This window comes from Cottoperca gobio, chromosome 23, assembly GCF_900634415.1.
Source record: "Cottoperca gobio chromosome 23, fCotGob3.1, whole genome shotgun sequence".
NCBI lineage: Eukaryota > Metazoa > Chordata > Actinopteri > Perciformes > Bovichtidae > Cottoperca > Cottoperca gobio.
In genome coordinates, this window is record NC_041377.1 from 15,703,438 (window position 1) to 15,724,448 (window position 21,011).

Consider the following 21,011-nt stretch of genomic DNA (forward strand, 5'->3'; position numbering starts at 1 on the left):
TATAAGAAGGCTCTCCGTAATGCCAGAGCAGCTTATTACTCTTCCTTAATAGAAGAAAATAAGAACAACCCAAGGTTTCTTTTCAACACTGTAGCCAGGCTGACAGAGAGTCACAGCTCTACAGAGCCTTCTATTCCTATATCTCTCAGTAGTGACGACTTCATGAGCTTCTTTAACGATAAAATTATAATTATTAGAGACTAAATTAATCTCCTCCTGACCTCAATTGGTAATGACTTAACTTCAACTGCCGGAATTTTAAAAACATCTGTAACTCCTGAAATATATCTAGACTGTTTTACTCCAATCAACCTTAACCAACTAACTTCAACAATCTCATCGTCTAAGCCATCAACCTGTCTTTTAGACCCGATTCCAACTAAACTGTTTAAAGAAGTTTTACCCTTAATTAACACCTCGTTATTAAATATGATCAACCTGTCTCTATTATCTGGCTACGTACCACAATCCTTTAAAGTAGCTGTAATAAAACTAAAAACTTAAATAAAAATAAAATAATTGGGCCGATATCTAACCTATCCTTTCTCGCTAAAATCCTTGAGAAAGCAGTTGCAAAACAGTTATGTGATTTTTTACATAATAATAGTTTATTTGAGGTTTTTCAATCTGGATTTAGAGTTCATCATAGCACAGAGACGGCACTGGTGAAAGTTACCAATGACCAATGAGGACTTGCCTCTGTTCATATCTTGTTAGACCTCAGTGCTGCTTTCGACACTGTTGATCATGACATTCTACTACAGAGACTGGAACATTGTGTTGGCATAAAAGGAACCGCATTAAGCTGGTCCAAGTCCTATTTATCTGAGCGATCTCAATTTGTACATGTTAACGATAAATCCTCCATGACAGCCAAAGTCAGTCTTGGAGTTCTGCAGGGTTCTGTACTTGGACCGATTCTATTCACCTTATATATGCTTCCTTTGGGCAATATTATAAGGAACCACTCTATAAACTTTCATTGCTATGCGGATGATACCCAATTATATCTATCAATTAAACCAGATGAAACCAATCAATTGGCTAAACTTCAAGCATGCCTTAAAGACATAAACACTTGGATGTCTAGCAACTTTTTGATGTTAAACACAGACAAAACTGAAGTTATTATACTTGGCCCTAAACGCCTCCGAAATGCATTTTCTAATGACATAGAAGCTCTGGATGGCATTAATTTGGCCACCAGCACCACTGTAAGGAATTTTGGCGTCATCTTTGATCAGGATCTGTCTTTTAACTCCCACAACAAATCTCAAGGACTGCCTTCTTTCATCTACGTAACATTGCAAAAATAAGACTCATCCTGTCTCAAAATGATGCAGAAAAACTAGTCCATGCATTTGTTACTTCAAGGCTGGATTACTGCAACTCATTGTTATCAGGTTGTCCCAAAAAGTCGCTTAAGACTCTTCAGTTGATCCAAAATGCAGCGGCACGTGTATTGACAAGAACAAGGAAACGGGATCATATTACTCCTGTATTTGCTGCTCTGCACTGGCTCCCGGTAAAATACAGAATAGAATTCAAAATCCTTCTCCTGACTTACAAAGCAATTAATGGTCAGGCTCCAGCATATCTTAAAGATCTCATAGTACCTTATAAACCAACTAGAGCATTACGCTCCCAGACTGCAGGGTTACTTGTGGTTCCTAGAGTCTCTAAGAGTACAATGGGAGCCAGAGCCTTCAGCTATCAAGCTCCTCTCCAGTGGAACCAGCTTCCAGTTTGTGTTCGGGAGGCAGACACACTCTCCACATTTAAGAGTAGGCTAAAGACTTTCCTTTTTGATAAAGCTTATAGTTAGGGCTGGCTCAGGTTTGCCCTGGATCAGCCCCTAGTTATGCTGCTATAGGCTTAGACTGCCGGGGGACACCTCCCTGCTCTCTTCCTTCTCTTCCTCTCTCCTCCCCTCCCTCTCTTCTCCCTCTCTATCTGTATGCATTTATGTAAATGTATGTTACTAACTCATCATCCAGGGCATCATCCCCGGAGTTTCTGTCTCTCATGTAGCAGGTTGCCACTGATAAAGTTCATGTCAGGATCAGGAATCGTGGCTGCGCCTGCTGCCCTGGTCCTGCTGGACACCGGGAAGCCTTTTTGACATTTTCCTGGATTCATCCATACTTTCTCTTTTTTCAACACAACATAATTTCTGTCAAATGTTGTATTTGTACTATGTTGTTTATCCTGTACATACGACATCTATTGCACGTCTGTCCGTCCTGGGAGAGCGATCCCTCCTCAGTTGCTCTCCCTGAGGTTTCTTCCTGTCTGTGAACAGTGAGTCCTGAAGCCTTGAGGCGCCACTCGAGGACACGCCCCGCTGTCTTCATCTTCTGCAGCTCGCAGGTGTACCAGGGGGCTGAGCGTGAGAACGTGACTGTTCTGGTTTTGACAGGGGCGTGGAGATCCAGGAGACTGCTCAGAGATTTGTTGTAAAAGTCCACAAATTCATTGACTGATGTAAGATTTATAGCGGAGAGATGCTGGAGATCCGAGGTCATGGTGTCCGGGTTGATGTTTTTCAGATTTCTGAAATGGATTTGACGTTTTGGTTTGGTGTAGGGAAGCAGGAGTGGCAGATCCATTGTGATGGCCTTGTGATCCGACACACCCAGATTGTAAACAGATAGATTACGGATGGGGGCAGAGTTTGTGATGACTAGGTCAAGTGTGTGTCCCCTAGTGTGTGTGGGGACATCAACATGTTGAATGAGGTTGAGGCAGTCCAGAAGGTGTAGGAACTCGGCTGCATAGTGACAGGAGGGGGTGTCAACGTGAATATGTATATCTCCAAGTATTATAATATTATAATATACAGAGTGTAGTTAGAAGGTCGTGCATCTCTGGGATGAAAGCTGAGTTGGGTTTCGGTGGTAGGTAGATGAGAAGTATTGTCAGGGTGAAGGGTGGTTTACATTTAAATCCAAGGCATTCAAATGAGGATAGTAGAGGCAGAGGCAAGGGGGACAGTTTCAGTTCTTTTCTGTGTATTATTGCGAAGCCGCCACCACGACCAGTGCTGCAAGCCTTTTCTAGGTATCTGTAGCCAGGGGGACAGACTTCATTTAGGGTAGAGTAAACCTCTGGCTGTTGTCACATTTCCATAAGGCACATAAAGTATATTTCCTTGTCCATGATGTGGTCTTGTATGAAAGATGATTTGTTGGTTAGGGATTGTGCATTAAAAAGTTAGATTTTGACTCTGGATGAAATAGTGGATTTCTGTAGGGTCCGGCGTAGACTGAAATCCACTCCCCGTTTTCCGCTCTGCTCAATGTGTAGAGATCTCACAGTGTTTCCCGTGCTATTAACACCGAGAGCGGCAGTCCTCTGATGACAGACGTGCGACAGTGGTCCAGATGGAAGGAATGGTCGACACAGGCGGGCCAGGCTGGTGGTAAACAAACTTTCTACGGGAGCCTCTATGAGTGTAACGAGGTCTGCGTAGGAGTTCAAATTGTTTGATTGCTGAGATGCATGTTGGAGTTGTGTAGTTGTTGAGTCTCAGCAGTTGTGGGATGGAATACTTGGACATCATGCCGGTAGCCACAGGTTTTAGTCTGGGGCTAGCCGTTAGCTAATTACAGAGATGGAGAACTGTTAGGCAAGGTAAGATGGTTATCCGTAGCATGGCAGGAGGAGATGATGCAGGGAAAATAAGTCTGAGTCCAAGCAGCAGTTTAGCCGACAAGCTAGTTGACGGCTAGGTGTGGAGGCAGCGGTCCTAGCCAACAAGGGCTAATCGCACCGGGACAGCTGAAGGGCTGTCAGGGGATACCTCACAGTAGCAATGGTGAAACAGTGGTGGACGTATCGTGGCCCACTGGTAACAAGAAGCTCACCGTAGGAGCTGACTGGCTCGTTGGAAGCCGACAGACTGCTAGCTAGCCAGCTAGCGTTAGTTGTCCGGGAGCTGTTGATAGCAGTGGAAAGTGCCAGCAACAGGTAGCAGCGGTTATCCAAACACGGTTTGTAATTCAGTAGAATCCAAGTAGAAATGCAGTCAGCAGAAGATATAAGTTAGATGTTTAAAGGTAACATCTAACAACAACAACAACAACAACAACAACAACAACAGACTTAAACTAGAACTAGCATTAGGAGAAGAGGCGAACAAGCAGCGACAGCGTCCTCTCTCGCTCTCTCTGATCCATGACAATAAGAACACCTGGCTTCTGTTTTTTTATCCCAGAAAAGGACAGCTGCTGTCACTTTCCCTCCGAATCATCCACCAAATTAAAATTTGTAATAAATTGGACGTGACATTAAGGCCACGCAACATTTTAGATCCGTTTAGTTGGGAAGTTTGAAGAGGTGGCAATTGCCGGCCCCATTAGCCAGCTTTGCAAGAATAGCTCTTCCTTGTGAACAAATGTGGCGCATAACAAATAAAAAGCCCTGCTACCTCGATGCAACTGCAGTAAGAGCGTTTGTGTCTGGGTATGTGAGAATTTACCTGTGCCATATCTGTCACCTACACACAAACACACACGTCCTTCCTGCTCTTCATGTACGTCCAAACGGCAATGTCTCAGCTAATGTGTTTTCGCTCCCGATGTCCCCTTGACCTGCCATTTCCTCGCACTGTTGAACGGTGGATCTTTTTCTTTTTCTTTCTTAATACACCACATGTACTCCCTCCACTGTAGCACTGTATCCTAAGTGCATAGTACCAAACCCTGAACCAACGAGTGCAATTTTCATCGTCGGAACAGCTTCGCAAGAGCTTGCCTTTTACCACCATCTTGAAGAAAATGGAAATAGGAAAACACAACATTACTTGTCCCAAATATCAGACTATTTTGAGTCGCTGAACACAGTGGGGTTATACCACTACACCTACACTCTTCTTTTTTCAGTGGATTGGCAATATATTTCACAAGCCTGGGAGGTCTGCGTGATAAAGCCTGAACGTTAAGGCACTAGATCTTTTCAGGAGGTTGAGATGTAGAGAGACTATTCTCACACTTTCTGCATTTAAGATGTAACAGAAAAGGAAAGAGAGGGTAAAGCACTAGCCCAACTTCAAAGATACTACAGTGAGAAGCAGCACCAACCTTAAGGAAATACTGTTTAAGTTTGACCTTGTCAGTTTTAGACCAACACTCATCCACCAAACCATCCCTAAGTTTGTCTTTGAGTATTTCACGTGTGAAGATTTTGGCCTCTTCTTTTTATGTCCCAAAGGTGGTCAAGAAAAGTGAAAAGGGAAAAGTACTGCTTTAACGAGTTAAGACCAAAAGTGGCTTTAATCAGTTCGGCCATTATCTGCTAGGCGCACCCTCCTTAACAGCTGGCTGCTTTTTTTCCGACAGTACACCTAAGTCATCTTGAGGTGATACCTTCACACACTATTTCACTAATGAGTATCAAGCCATGGCAATAAGAAACAGGGCAGTAAAGCGATGCAGTATTTTTCCATTACATCTTCCTTGGTTGCTTAATTTAACACGACCAACAAGAACAGATGACAAGCCACCCCAAAACCTTTTCTCCCTTTTAAAGAAATAGTTTTCAAATATCAGAGGCTCTATCAGGAGGAGGAGCCTAATGCCAAGTACAGGCGGATCGTTGCTGCGAACATGGAGGTGACCAGTATGTGAGTTCCAGTGATGGAGAGGAATGGAGTATCCCAGAGGTCCAGGCATCCGGAGGTCGGTGGCGCGCGAGGGAGTGGAAGAAGCACACCGAGGGTTTGGGCATGAGCCGACTGCAGAGAATGGTATTGAATATGGCCAAACAGCTTCTTTTCGATACCTACGATAAGATCAGGGGGGAGGAGTTGATGGTGAAGGTGCAGAGAGTGGAGGCAGCGCATGGTGAACAGCAGTACGAGAAGGCATGGAGGGTCATCAATGAGATGAGTGGGAGGAAAAGGTTGAAGGAGGGACAGGTGGCGGGCGATAGCCCAGAAGAAAGGGTGACCTCCTGGTTCACTCACTTCCGAAATCTCCTGGGAACACACCTGACAGTGGATGAACCTGAGGAAGTGATACCTGTCGTCCTCACGAATCTCGCTATAGACGATGGTCCCTTTACAGTCAGGGAGTTTGCCAAAGCGAAATCCACACTGAAGCGGGGGAAAAGTGCTGGGCCGGACGGCATCCCTCCAGAGGTCTATAAGAACTGTGATCTTGACGACATCATCCTGGAGTTCTGCAACCGCGCCCTTATGACAAACAGCCAGCCTGATATGTGGTCTCTCTCTAACATCATCCCAGTGCCTAAGTCCGGAGAACTCTCGAAGCCAGACAACTACCATGGCATAAGTCTGACTTGTGTCATTGCAAAAATGTACAACCGCATGATACTGAACCGGATACGGAGCGCCATCGACCGCCACCTGAGAGAGAACCAAAACGGTTTCCGAGAGAAGAGGACCACTGTGACCCAGATCTTGGCCTTGAGGAGAATCATCGAGGAGTACTAGTCCATGATTTCTCTCCGTGTACGCTCTGTGACCGAAACAGATCATCTCTTTAAGTGTATCCACATCCTCATTAATATGCCTTAACCCTCGCTTGGCATGCCCTTGGAGATGTTTTCCATTTTTTGCAGGAAAAATTGCTCGAATGGGATTTAACATAATTAAGCAAAGCTTTATAAGCACTTAATGAGTCGATCTTCACGTCAATCATGGCGGTGATGTTCACGATGAAAGCTGGGACTGTCTGTGACATCCACGCTACATCTGCTGCTCCACCTTCCTCAGCACCAAATAACCAGCTTTACTGTTTTCCTGGCGTTAGTCCTAAAAACATCTATTACTATAGAGGAGCTTGTATTTTGTACTGTAGCGACTGAAAATACATTGTTATCAAGTCAGCATTTAGCCATCTTGATCTTGTAATGCAATTATTTGTTCCTCCCTAGCATCTATGAAGCATTGCAAACACTGGAGATTTTAAATATCAATTCCCCCCCTTTTAAACTTAGTATCGTTGTGTGTTTCTTTTGGTTTCTCTGAGAGAGTGGTGCTCAAACTGTTCTAAAGTCTAAAGCAGTTCTCCGTTAAATGCTGCTTATAGCGAGTCAGCAGAATGAGATGATATAACCGTTCTTAGATCGCTTTAAACACAGTCAAAGTATCCTCTGAATTCTACACTGGAAAAAGCCTTTGAAACTGTATAAGACAGAAAAACATTCCAACAAATGTCACTTCATAGAATTTTAATGTTCAGCCTTTATTCTAACAGCAGTCTCTGTAATCTAACAGTTTGTGTAGAGAACGGTGGGTTGCCTCTCTTTCTTGTTAGGAATGTTTCCGCTCGGAGCAAACGGTACACTGTACATGTTTAATGAATGATACGTACAAATAAAAACAAAAAGTTCACATCTACGACATGTGTTCTGGAAATAGCTAGGTGACAGGAAAAATGGTGGCGCATAAAGGAAGCTTGCTATAGCTGGAAGAATCACACTGCTTTAAGATGTAGACTGCAGAGACAACTGAAAGCACTTAAGCAGGACACACATCGGGAGGGAGAAATGGCATCAAAGCATATTCATCGCGTGTGTCTCTCCCAAAGCTTCACAGCTCTGCAGCACAGCGAACATCACAAAACAGTGAAATCTTCACACCTGAGCTCCACTTTTAATCTCCCGTAATCCTCTTTGTATGTAAATGAGTTTTTGATTATGTTACACATTGAGGAGAATTTAACTCTACACTGCTTGTAATTAGTTTGCATGAACTCCCACTGAAACATACAGCAAAACACAAATCCTGTTTTTCACTGTCGGGCACCACGTGCTCATCTTGCATTTTTAACACAAGCAACTTTGTCACCGCACGTTGCCAAGTTGCTCTGTAGCTTCCTCCTTTCATCAGTGTGCAGCCAAACACTTGTGGACATATATTTAATGACGTTTTAGGACTAATATCAAGATTACGTTTTCTGATCTTCCACCTTATGTTGTTAAACCTGCAATAACAAAAAAAAATTGTCATATGGGGCCAATTAAACAAGTAGTAAACATATTAGCGTCTTTTAGTTTGGATGTGGTGAATTTTATGGCCCGTGTTTTTTAGAGTTAAAAGGAGAGTGAATATCGGACTTTAATCAGGTGGACAACAACAGAGCTGTCCCGGGGGAATAAATCAGGCCAGGCAGCTGCCCACACATTCACAACACACCATGTTTACTGTAACTCTCAGTAACATAGCTATACATTTACATTACTACATACAAAAATCTACAGAATACAGAAAATCCCAAATATTTAAAAACAGACGTTTTTAAAAGTGTCTTCTTAGTGTTAGTCAATTGCAATTCCAAAAATAAATAAATAATTATATATACTGTATATATTTCCATAATAGTTGGTAATTTGGTCGCCAAAGGACACTCAATATAATAGTAACAATACAAAATCTGCCACTTATTATTCTAATGCAGAATTGTGCTTCTACAGTATTCTATATACTGTAGGTGACAGGGATCACAGTAGTTGTGTTTAAGTAAGTAAGACAATATTGCTATATTGTACTCAAATAATTAATTAAGCTTAAGTAATGTTTTAGTGTTGTCTGTGCTATGCACTCTGTTTGTAAATGGCTCAGTTGCTCACGTTACTTAGCAGATTGTGTGATGATGCAACGAATCAGCTGATGAATTAGTGATCCAAAGAGACGAACCCTGTGTCGAGCCCATGAAGGACGTACAGAATCCTCACTCTTACATCTGACATCTGAATTGACATGCTTGCTTGGCTCTGCTGGGGAGACCTTGTGGGTTTTTTCTTGCAGGATACCACTCCACGATGACACATCTGTCTGATAACACGAGCACAAGGGTGGTGCAGGCAGAGCAGGAGAGAGAAATGGAGGGAGGGAGGGCTGTTTAGCGGCGCTCGCACAAGCAGAGCGGAGCTGCCTTCACCCGGAGTAAAGCCCGTGGAAGAGGCAGCCGTCCTCCTCCTGCTCTCTCTCTCTGCTCTGCCTGCCTGCCTTCTTAACTCCGGCTACAATTCCTCTGGTGAGTCAACAAGCTGTGGACTTTAACGCTGTTGTGTTGTTTTTAACGATGTGTGTAGTGCGCATATTTTCCTGGAACGCAGACACTGTGAAATATGCCGTACAGTGTGGCATACGCTCAGAGGTTATGTATTGGCAGTGTAGATTGCGAGGCAACATTCACACATGCTGTTGCCAAGGCTTTTCTTTTCAAAATATGAGCAAAATACAAAGTGCCGCTTCACCGTGGCTCTGAGTTGTTTGTGTGCTGTTTCAGCTGGGTGATTCAGAGGTGCAATTTCCTCAGCAGCTACTGTCTTTACTGCTGCTGAATGAACTGTCACTGGCTGCTCCTGTTTATTCGTAAATTTGAAGCCAAAACCAGAGGTTCGTTGGAGCGCTGCCTTTTGTTTTTACCACATCAGTTTGTAACTAATGATGGATTTTAGGTTTCACTCTCGGTGGACGTTTCTTTTTCTGAAAGCATACATATACGTCATCGTATTGTTTTCAAACTTTATATCTAGAAGATGTACAAAATGTGCCTGTTTTCTACCTATTCGATAAGATGTTGTGGCCAGGACATTGCTATAGTCTCCAGTTGGCAGTTGAAGGTCTGCAGCAGCAGCATCCATAACAGCAGATAACCGCAGCTCAGCTAATAGATCAACCTTGTGGATGGCTTCATCATCGTCCTAATGGCTGTGAGGACTGTGGAGTGAAAGATTGGGGCTATTTTAGCTGATTGATACTGTGGAAGTTGGACAAAGCTTTGCCAATTATACACAGCCAGAGAAAGAAAGTGTAACGAAGCATCTCCATCTCTGCATGTGAAAAACTGACTCGGGAACAAGTTTTGACATGAACAGGAAATTCCGAATGGAGTGTGATCGGCAGGAATCTAGTTATTTTTGATGTCTCTTTGAAACCAGACTTCAATGCAAATTGAGTGCAAATCTCAATTTTCAGATCCGACTCAATTTTGCGATGCAGCACAGTTACCATTCCGCCTGTTTGTCTGACCTGTTTGTGTCGCTGCTTATTTGTGCATCCAAGTCCACATAGCAGCGCCCTATATGTGCGAGGAAAGGCCCGTAGTACATAATGAATCCTCACATCTTAAGAGTGCCTCTTGTCTTCATGTCCCTTTTCGTTGCTACCATTTGGAATAAAAAATTATTTTACACAATATATCACTGAAATTAAATCCTAAATGAGACTAAGGGCAAGATACTTGAAAATCAGTACCAATATCATTAAAAGGATAGTTTGAATGTTTTGAAGGGGGGTTGTATGAGGTACTTATCTACAGTCAGTGTATTACCTTGCAGAACACGGGGTGGCTTAACTACCGTTGCCTCAATCAGTTTGTTTGTTGTGTTATTATGTGGCTTTGGGATTTAAAGAGTTAGTTCGGAATCACCAAACACACAATAACATAAACAAATAGAGCATTGATGGATGTAACGGATTCAGTTCTCCATCAGAAAGGGATTTCTGAAGGCAAGGTAAAGTTGTGAAAATATTCTAAATAAAGCTTACACTTAAACTGATATTGATTTTTTTAGATGGCTAAATTACGTGCCGCAATATACTGTAGGTAATATGCTATCTATGGATAAATACCTCATACAATCCCACTTCCAAATATACAAATTTTCCCTTTAACTCATGACCACACTAATGATATAATTGCACTCATCAAGCTAATTTCCCGAGATCTGGAGACGATATTACTCAAATGAATTCAGACAACTGATGAGAAAGGTTGTAAACAAACCCCCAGCACAAACTTACTCTGAAGGTCAACCCAACACTGTCTGTTGTATTACTGCGTTTATGTCATATAATCTCTAACGCCAGCTAGTTATAGTTTTCCTCTGCAATGAGGGATCATTACCAACATTTCAGGTACACTTATTTTTAGTTTGATAATCTGGATAAACTGTTGGTTTCTTTGCTCGTGTTTCGTGTGTCATGTGATTGTAATGATGGAACTGTGTTCCCAGATCACAGCAATTACTTTGGTGAGTATAATGTCTGATAAGAATTGATGAAATCATTACATTACATTACAGGTCATTGTTGTATTTGGAAGCTATACCACTAGACCACTAGGCCATCAACGCCATACCATGTATTGGGTGGTCGTTGTGTATTTCCATGGACTTTTCCAAGGAAAGCAAACTTCTCAATCTTTTCTTCTGTAAGTGAATCCAATGTATTTACTACAAAATATGACCCGGAAGTATCAAATATAGATTTCACAATTAATTGACCCATCTATGGGTGGTACGGCTTCCAAATACGACACCAGAAGGTTGTGAGTTCAATACCAGGGCTGCCACCATTGTGCCCCTGAGCAAGGTACTGAGTTGCTCCATTGTCCCTCTGGATAAGAGCATCTGCTAAATGACCTGTAATAATCTATTGACGGAGAAATTATTTATAATAATCTTCAATCAATTTACCATTCAGTCACTCATCAAATATGATGAGTCTATACCAGGGGTCTCCAACCTTTCTTCATCTGAGAGCCAATTTGAAAAAATTTAAGTGGGCAAGAGCTACTCGCATTGCTTACATTTATTCATATAGCACTCATCAGTTGAATTAAGCTACTTTTTGTACACGTGTGAAATTGCAATATCAAAAATGTTCATCAGTCAATCTTATTCTGAATTTAGATTTCATGACATTCATGTCAGAAAATGCTGCTTCACAAAAGAAAAGGTATGTAGAGCCAAATAAAGCAGAAATGTTCAGTGCTGCTTGGTAAATATCCTTATAGTTTTCTGGGTCAACAAGGTTCCATAAGCGTTGTGAGTGTTTCTGAGACTTACGCTGAGCATGATTTTGGAGATTTATAACCTCCATCTCCACAGGATTGACACTGAACAGTTCAGCCATCTTCTCTGAAATCTCTGTGATGTCTACCTCCATGAAGGGGTTGGCAATGAATGCCACGCATGGTTCCAGCTTATCAAAATCATTAGCACCAAGCGGTCCACCAAGCGGTGCATCAGCGATGGCGGACATGTCCTTCACGGACACACTTGTCCTTGACGTTCGTAAAAAAATAGTTGTTTTTGAAATTTTTGAGAAAAATCTCAATCTTTCCATTCCATAAATGATGTGTATTGTGTTTAATCAGGCCTCAATTCCTGGTACCTCCGGATCAAGCCATTCCCCAGTGAAAGTTTTTAAATTGCTATTGTCAAATATTTATCTTTTAGAGGATCTGAGAAATATTTGTATTCACCTCATTCGAGTAAAACAATCTCCTGCATCTTTTGCCAATGCATGTCTTTTATGTACATGCTAGGTGCATGGAAAGGTAAAGAACCTAAAGTCCCTACTTCCGTTGAAAAGTGGGAGGCTTTATATTGAAAATTATAGATGGCCTTTCTTTAATTCCAAAGCTTCCCCCTACTTTTTTTTCAATTGAACTTACTGAATACTGAATTGGAGTCTTGGAAACCTATAATAAAAATGATTATTTTGCAGTGGTTTTCCAATTTATATGCTAAATACGTTTAATATGTGTTTTTTCTGAAAATGGCTTCCAGTTCATTATTTTTTTTATTTGATTTAACTTTTAGCATTGTCTCAAGAAGTAGTATGTAGTAGCAATAAATTCAGGTAAAGGTGCACGTTGAGCCTTTAGTACATCCTAAATGTGAATAACGTACGTAAATGTACACATGGATATGTGCCCCTGATATGAGCAAGATTTAAGTACCTTGTACATAATGTATGACTTCATCCAGCGGCTGAGTGCTCATGTGTAACCCATTACATCCTCCCTTTAATGGATAGTTAATGGCAGGTCTTGAAGCTTCGTGTACCACTGCCCTCATTGGAACTTACTCATCAGCCGAACACCTAAAGTGTGACGATGTAAAATTAGTGGGTTTTTGTCTGGCTAAAGACTAGGAGGAGGATGATATCACTGACCTTTTTATGCACCGAGAGGCTGTGGGTGTCGAGGCTAACTGCAGCTGACTGTAAAGATGAAGATGATGTTTATGATACAGTAGGTGGAGAGGAATTATGAAGGAGAGCATGTAAAGACAGAAAGGGAGAGAGAGATGGCCTTTTTACGAGAAACAGATGGCTAAAAGATGCTAAGAATCTCCATTAAACTGCAAAGATGTACTACAATTTTCTGTGAGTTGTCATTTGATTCTATTTTAAATATAACAAATATTTATTAATGTATATGCATTTATGTGCAACGCACCATGAAAAATAGACTAAATAGAAAACATAAACAACTTGCTTCATGTTGTTGTCGATGCACTTTAAAAGATTACCATGATTCCAAATTGAATCACACTGCACGCCTGCATCATATTGATATTCATGCACCACACAGCTCAGATATAACCCACAGGTAAACAGACCTGTCCAGCAGCACAGCGTGCCTCTTAGCTAACCTGATTAAAAACTCTTGCCAGAGAGAGAGAGAGAGAGAGAGAGAGAGAGAGAGAGAGAGAGAGAGAGAGAGAGAGAGAGAGAGAGAGAGAGAGAGAGAGAGAGAGAGAGAGAGAGAGAGAGAGAGAGAGAGAGCTTTCTGATTGAGCTTTCTGATTGAGCAACAAAAACGATTTGTGGTGCTGCTGGGTCTCAGTGTTATAAAGGAGCTTTGGCTTGTTACTGGTTCAATGTGTTGGCACGCTTATCCAGACAGCTTTGTGTGAGTGGAACATCTCATTAGCTCGAATAAGGCAAGTTGGTATCTGAGGTAGAGCTGCTTAGGATTCTTGAGCAGGAGTTTCTCTACATGGTGAAACATGAGCGGTGGTGGAAGAAGTATTCTGATCAGATTATACGCTAGATAAACGAAACCAGCAGGAAATCTACCTTTACAAAGCTGTCCAGTTTTATTGGTCTGAGGTCTGATTGAATTATATGTTAATCATTTAGGTCATAGTTAGTGTTGAGTCAAACTTACTACTAGCTTAGCTTTGACGTTAGCTAGCTATCCAATGTGAATACCGATATGACATGGCAACAAAGCATTTTGTCATTTTTGGGCTAAAAACAAAAAATTCTGTCCCAAAAGAGGGCGGGACAAACAGCCATGGTGACATCACAAGGCCAACTTTGATTGGCCGATGGCAAACAATAACCAGCAGTCGGCATTACCGGACAAGCCTTCCTTACATACAGGTAGAAGCTGATTCTTTAGGTCAACCTCAGCAACCAGCCTTCTCTCCCCCTCCCCTTCCCCTTCTTCTATGGGTTTGAAACGGTTGACAGGAAAGTGTTGCTCTCAACATTTTATTAAAAGAATAATTGAAAATAAAAATGCAGGAACACAAGGGGTTCTTTCTGCTCATATTTCTCTCAATTATTTACCACATATTTGTCTGTTGTCACCATATAATGGCTTTGACATTTGTGCTTCGATTGGTTTTATTAATATGGGTTGTCAGAGCATTTTACAATTTCTAGTGTTAAAGTCACTCTTATTTACTCCGGATGAGAACAGCAGCCTAAATCCTCTAATACCGTATAAAAGGAGGATAATGTAGACAGACAAATAGAGACGGATTAACCAACCCTATAACTTACAAAACATGTTTATATCCTAATAATTTGGCAGCTAGCCTACACAAACGCAATAATAATAATTCACCATGATGACAAATGGTGAAATGCAATGTAAAGCTACTAAATTAAGCCATATTTACTAAAACTACTGCTCAAACCTACTATTTGAAGCGGAGACGACGACTTTTAGGGTTTTTTAGGGTCTAAGGACTGAGGGTGTCGTATGATGTAGAGTCTGTAAAGCACACTGAGACAAATGTGTCATTTGTGATATTGGGCTATATAAATACATTTGATTTGATTTGATTTGAGAGAAGCAGCTTGAGGGCTGTCAGTCAGAGAGACCACATTGAGGAGGTAAAGGAAAAGGTCGTGGAGGGGGGGCAACGAGTACAATAAAATGCAGCAGATATGAAGAGAAATCCAAGAGCCAGAGTGAGGAAGGAGGGTCTGAAGGAAGGAAATGGACGGGGAGAGAAAGGAAAGGGTGGGGTCATGGCTGTCAGTGCTGGTGGCCTTTCTGAAAGGTTAGTGGCCTGGCCAGACGGGGAGACAGTGAATGACAGACAGTCTGCAGGGAGAATAGGAGAGCTGTGTTCAGGCACGCACACACACGCACACACACACACACACACACAAACACACACACACACACACACACGTTACATGGTATTTAAAGCAAAGCACGTTTGTCCACAAGGATTACTGACATTAAACAATAGCTGACATTTCATGCCGGAATTAGCTGATTGCTATTGTTCAAAGATGGTGTGTGTGTGTGTGTGTGCGCGTGTGCGGACATGTTCAGGTGTGTTTGTTTTCTAACATGATTCCCGTTGCTACGTCACAGCTCTGTGACAGTTATTTCCCTTCTGCAAATGATCATGCATAATCATGTTTTATGAGTGGCAACGCATGTGTCCTTTTCTGTACAGCAGAGCAAACCTTAGAGTTTAAAAATGTAATTCACAAAATAGTCACAAAAGACTCACGCCTGTGTTATGGCTTCTACATGATTTACAAGAAAGTGATGCTCTCAATGTAACTTAGTTTAAATAAAAAATAAAAAAGCCAAAAGAAAAATGCATCACCTTTCTGGTTCTTTCTGCTAATACTTCTCTCAGTGCTATACCAAATCTTTATCTGTCACCATATCATCACTTTGACATTTGGTTATATTAATCTTAATATGGGTTATCAGGGCATTTTAGCGTATTGTATTGTTCAAGTAGCTCTAATTCACTCAGGGTAAGAATGGCACCTTAAAAGTCACTAATACAGTATATAAGGAGGATTTGAAAGACCTTAACAGTAGAGTGAAAGGTAGACAGACGAATGGAAACAGAGCAACTGCTGAACATGTTTATATCCTACACATTTTGCGAGCTAGCTTCGCTCGTTTTCTCGTAAATTGTGGAACGCACGTCTTGACGAACGGAAGACAATGGAGTGCAAGCAGGTACTTCAGGTGTACTGGGGTTATAACTTCTTGGGAAGAGCTCATTGCATAGGTGGAATGTGGTTTCAAAAACATGCATCAACAAATGCATCAGGGACCCCTGGTGTCGGTAACAATGCATCGGCCATTTAAAACATTTATTGTCTTTTAAAGGCATTTTATTTTTGTACAAATGTTACACTGTGCCTTGGATTTTATTTATTTATTTATAACCTTTATTTTACCAGGATAGGTCTCATTGAGATTAAAAATCTCTTTTTCAAGAGCGTCCTGTCCAAGATAGGCAGCAGCATAGTTAAAGACAAAAAAGAAAAATAGTCACAATCAAAACATTAATTAAAACATTTACAGACACAGCGGTCTGCTTCAATGTTTTTAAGAGTTGCTTTAAGTCTATTTCAGCTCATTCTGCAGCTGGTGCCAGGCAGCCGGAGCAGCGTAACTAAAAGCCCTTTTTGGGAAGCCCTTCCCAAGATGGAATAACCTCTAATACAGTATTTATGAAAAATAGTGGAGTGAAAAGTAGACTAATAGTAATCAACTATCCCCTTCAAAATATGTTTATATCCTACTAATTTGCTTTGGAGAAAAAGTAATCACTGCCTGGATAACATTCCAATCGAGGAAGTGTGGCATCATCGAGTCTCAGATTGGTTGGTTTAGGTAACACTTAGAGATGGTTAGAGAAACATGGTTAAATGTTGAAAATGGAGCCCAGTATCCTCGGAATTGTCCATATTAAATGGCGTTACACCTCCTGATTTAGGTTCCAATGCCTACATTCAATGCCAATGCAGTAAGTAGTGTGTCTAGGTATGATGAATAGGTGCTATGTGCACCTATTGTAAAACAAACACTTTCCCAACAGGTCACAATAAGCTACACAACTGAAAATCATCTCTTATGCTGTGAAACTGAAAATACTAAATACATGGAACAATAACTAAATGTGTTCGACAATGATGAAGCATCGCCGTCACACCGTCCTTGTCTTGTACACAACAACGCTCCATCACTTGCGGCAGCTCCTAACGTGTCATCTGTGATCGCCATAGTGCAATCTCAGACGCTGTCGGCTATTGGTCTGACAACAATAAGCCTCTGGAGGCAAATGTTTCCCGGGGATATTTGTGCGTCTGAACTTTTGCAAAACGTGCGATCGGCTGCACGTTTTTTGAGCTTCCCTACAAAACATATTTTGCCATGCAAATTAGCTTTTTACGAACACAAACTAGGGCTAGACCAATAAACCGTCGGCCATTATTAGCTTATTGTAGATATATCTGGGCTGATGAGTTACTAGAAATGTCAAAGATATGCGTGAGTTTATTTAGAAACCGTGTCCACCAGAGAGTACTGACAATTTCAAACTGTACAATGTCCTTCTCACGACATATCCTGATCACAAAACATATTTTGTTTTACATCATTACACCTTAATTGGAAGTGGTTTGGAACACACCAGGAGGTTGCTGTGAATTGGCACTCTCTTGTTCTCTCTGTTCATTCCAATCATTTGTTGATTTCTCAGTCTTGGCCTTCCTAATTTACAGTTTGTTTTCCCGCCTTCCTGCCTCTCATTTTCTCTCTCGCTTCCCCTGTATCTCTTCATTTTCTCCTCTCCATTTTATTACCCTCACAATAACCTAATGGCCTGTGCCTCCAGAACTAATTGCTACAAACAAACAAGCGAGAACGGCTTCGGCCTCTTATTTGGGGGGGGGGGGGGGATTGCTGGTACAGGTACTGAACCTGAGACCTATTTTAGTATCAGTAACATTGTACTGGGATGTGTTCAGGACTTTGTAATGAAAGAATACACATAGATAGACTGCTACGAAGCATTTAAGTGCTATGTTTGGATTCTTAGCATCATCTTCAAGGTGGATTTAGTCCCGGACAGGGACTAAATGTTGTTAAATGTTGGTCTCCTCTCCGCTTTGTGAAATGACTACTCGGAATATGGAGAGTATCTATAGACTCTGCTGTCAATCGAACACAGAAAAGACGAAAAGGTGATACTTCTATTACCTAATACAAGAGATGACTTTTCGTTTAAAAAATTTCAAGGTGACCAGAAAGCTGCCTATTGAGGGAAAGTCATGCAAAGGACATTTTAAAAGGATCAAGAATTCAATTCTATTCAATTAAGTACAGCTTGTGTGGACTAGTGATCCACAACAAGCTGACGTTTGATCCTGCAACATGCTTTATTTATACATCAGTAGTCAAAAAAAACAAACTGTGTTTCTTCTGTCAAATCAGTGTAGCACTTTTAACTTCTTTTTTTTTTGGCATCAATAATTAAAGCGACATTGAGTTCAGTTCATTGGCTGGGGAGCAACAACCTCAAGCATGAAGGTGCGTTGGGGCTGTCTTATTCAAAATATTGGCTTGCTGTTGAGAAAAAGCTTGGATACAAAGTAAACACTGTCGTCAAATGAAGCTGTGTGCGTTTTCTGACAGCGCTGCCAGTAGCTGTTCATATTTAAATATTTGTCTTGTGATAATGAGATTAAGAATCTGTGTCTTTCATGATGACTGAAGGTGACTCATCGGAGCTATCTCAAGCTTTACAGTGGGGGGGGGGAGCAGATGGCAGAGATGTGACTTTATTTAAAATTGGATATGGCAAAAAAACTCTCACATCGAGTCCCTTCACACGACGCATCGCTGTGATTCGTCTCGCTGCGTCTCTGAGTGTAATGATGCTTCTGGTTTGAAATGCTGCTCTAAATTGGAGCTGAAATCCTGTTGAAAGCCGCCCTGATGATTTATTTACAACTTCTTATTTCTTTTATGATGCGCTGCTCCTTCGCTTTGCCGTCTTGTTATCAGAGGCACATATGTTTCTGCTCCTTCGACTGTACTCGTGTTTTATTTTTTGATTTGAAGAAGACTAGTCACAGTATTACAAGATGTGACTGATGTTGTTTTCTTTATTATTGTGTACCAAAAGTCTGTGTGTATTTGACTTCTCGAGAAAAATAATCAGGAGTGCTCTTTTATGTTATTTTTCCTCTTGTACGTATGCACACATACACACAAATATTTCTCTGTGTATGCGTGTTGAACTCTCTGATAATGCCAGCTGGCCTCTGCAGCCCCTCTGGCCTGGCTTTCTTCCAGATGCAGAAGTTGTCGAACAATCCCCTGTCCCTCACTCCCTGACTCCCTCCAGCTCCTGCACATCTGGCAGCCCCAGATGTGGGTATAAAAACAATGCACACGCTCAGTTTCCATCTGCTGCCAACACGTGCTGACCCACGTGTCTGGAGGGGGCCTGAATCTTACATTTTAATTATAAGAAATAAAAGAGACGCTCTCCCTAGGAATATTTCCCCTTGACATTGAAAAAAAAATGCAATACCCTTCTTTAAGGGTCTCAAAGCAATGTATTAATGGGAAAATATTGCTACTCTCTAATAAATAACAGAGTTGCTACAGTTAACGCTGATTCAGCCACCGATTTGGCGAACTGGGAACAGGCTCCTGCTCGGCGGCTGCTGAACAGCTGTGGACTGAATGGACATCTGTGCGGAACGGATCATATTAGTAACCTTCTGAACTGTAAACAGTCAACGTGTTGAATTTTGCTGATCAGAAGAAAAATGCAGATGCAGATTAAAGGAGTGACTGTACTTGACAGTGAAATAAATTACAGATTAAACGAAAGCCCCAGTGAAGAGGTCTGTTATAATTAACAAGCATACAATATGCATGTATTGTGTTTTTGTTTTTTTTACGTACTTTAGCAGTTCGTTTGATGGTAATGTGGACTATAAAACCCTGGTACCCTGAACTATTTGATCTCTTTTTATTAAATATCGCAAGAGAAGGCTGACATTAAAAAATAATTATGGCGTAAAGGGAAAAACAGACTCATGACTGTAGAGGACTGGTGTGTGTGTGTGTGTGTGTGTGTGTGGTTGTGTGTGTGTGTGTGTGTGTGTGTGTGTGCGTGTGAGGATTCATTTAGGGGGGGTCTGTGACTTTGTTACAAACTTTCCTCTTAACTTCATTATCATTGTGTGTCTTCAGGGTCGATAACAGACCTCTCCTGTTGTTTGAGGGAGAAGGGGGGGGGTGAGCAGGAGTCAGCCGCTTTCTTGTGATGCACCATATGACTGAGAGATAGACAGCAGAGGGAGAAAACAAGGGAGACAATGCAGGAAAGTGAAGCAACAGTAATAGGAAGTATAAGTACAGAATATGAGGGAGAAATTAAAGGGTCAAGGAAAAAGTGACAAGTGAGAGACGGATTGAGACGATAAAATGAAGTGAGACAGGAGGAAAAGTAAGAGTTATGATAAACAGTATAGAAGAAGTACTTGTGGAGTATGCACTATGCTAACACTATAAGTATAGACCTTCAGTGTTTAATTAAAATGAATTGATAGACTGATTAAAACATTTCATAAGGAATTCAATTATTAAACAATTAAACAACAACATATTACTGATCCCTAACTCAAAAGATGAATCAATGAGAGCAAGAGAGAACATGAGTGAAGAAAGGACAAGGGATACAGGAAGTGCCAGAGAGAGAGAGCGAGAGAGAGAGAGTGAGAGAGAGAGAGAGAGAGAGAGAGAGAGAGAGAGAGAGAGAGAGAGAGAGAGAGAGAGATGCTTTCACACATTCAGTCTTCTCTGGACTGGATGCAGTGTTTTGGGAGTTCTTTTTTTTCTTTGTCTCGTGTACTTACTTTTATTTCGGAAGGGACTGGATGCTTGCTATCGGCAAAAACCTTTTCCAACCACCTAAGATCCAAACCTGGACAGTATGCTGAAGTTTAGCATCACCCGCTGCTCCAGGTGTGAGTGTGTTTGCAGTGTGACCCTGAGATGCAGCAATGTTGTCTCTTTAGGGAGCTGATTTAACTTCTTTTTTTTGTTTGTTTGTTTGTTTATGATGCAGATATGGTACTTTTTTATATTTCATTGTGTATGAATTGTGTCTCCCTGACTTCAGCTCACTGCCTATCTCACATGTTTCATCTGTTGGGTGTGTTT

At 41.4% G+C, this 21,011-nt stretch overlaps 1 protein-coding gene across 15 annotated transcripts in view; it reads left to right on the top strand.

The window, feature by feature from the left end:
- The window catches only part of LOC115028126 (pleckstrin homology domain-containing family A member 5-like), a 204,479-nt gene that overhangs the window by 109,218 nt on the left and 74,250 nt on the right, over positions 1–21,011 (top strand). The window contains exon 1 of one of the 15 annotated variants that reach the window (XM_029461564.1): positions 20,767–20,813. The exons of the other annotated variants lie outside the window; for them this stretch is intronic. Within the exon in view, the coding sequence (XP_029317424.1) occupies positions 20,782–20,813 (32 nt within the window). The 5' untranslated portion in view covers positions 20,767–20,781. Of the gene's footprint in view, positions 1–20,766; positions 20,814–21,011 lie in introns of those variants that run through there. 15 annotated transcript variants of the gene reach the window in all.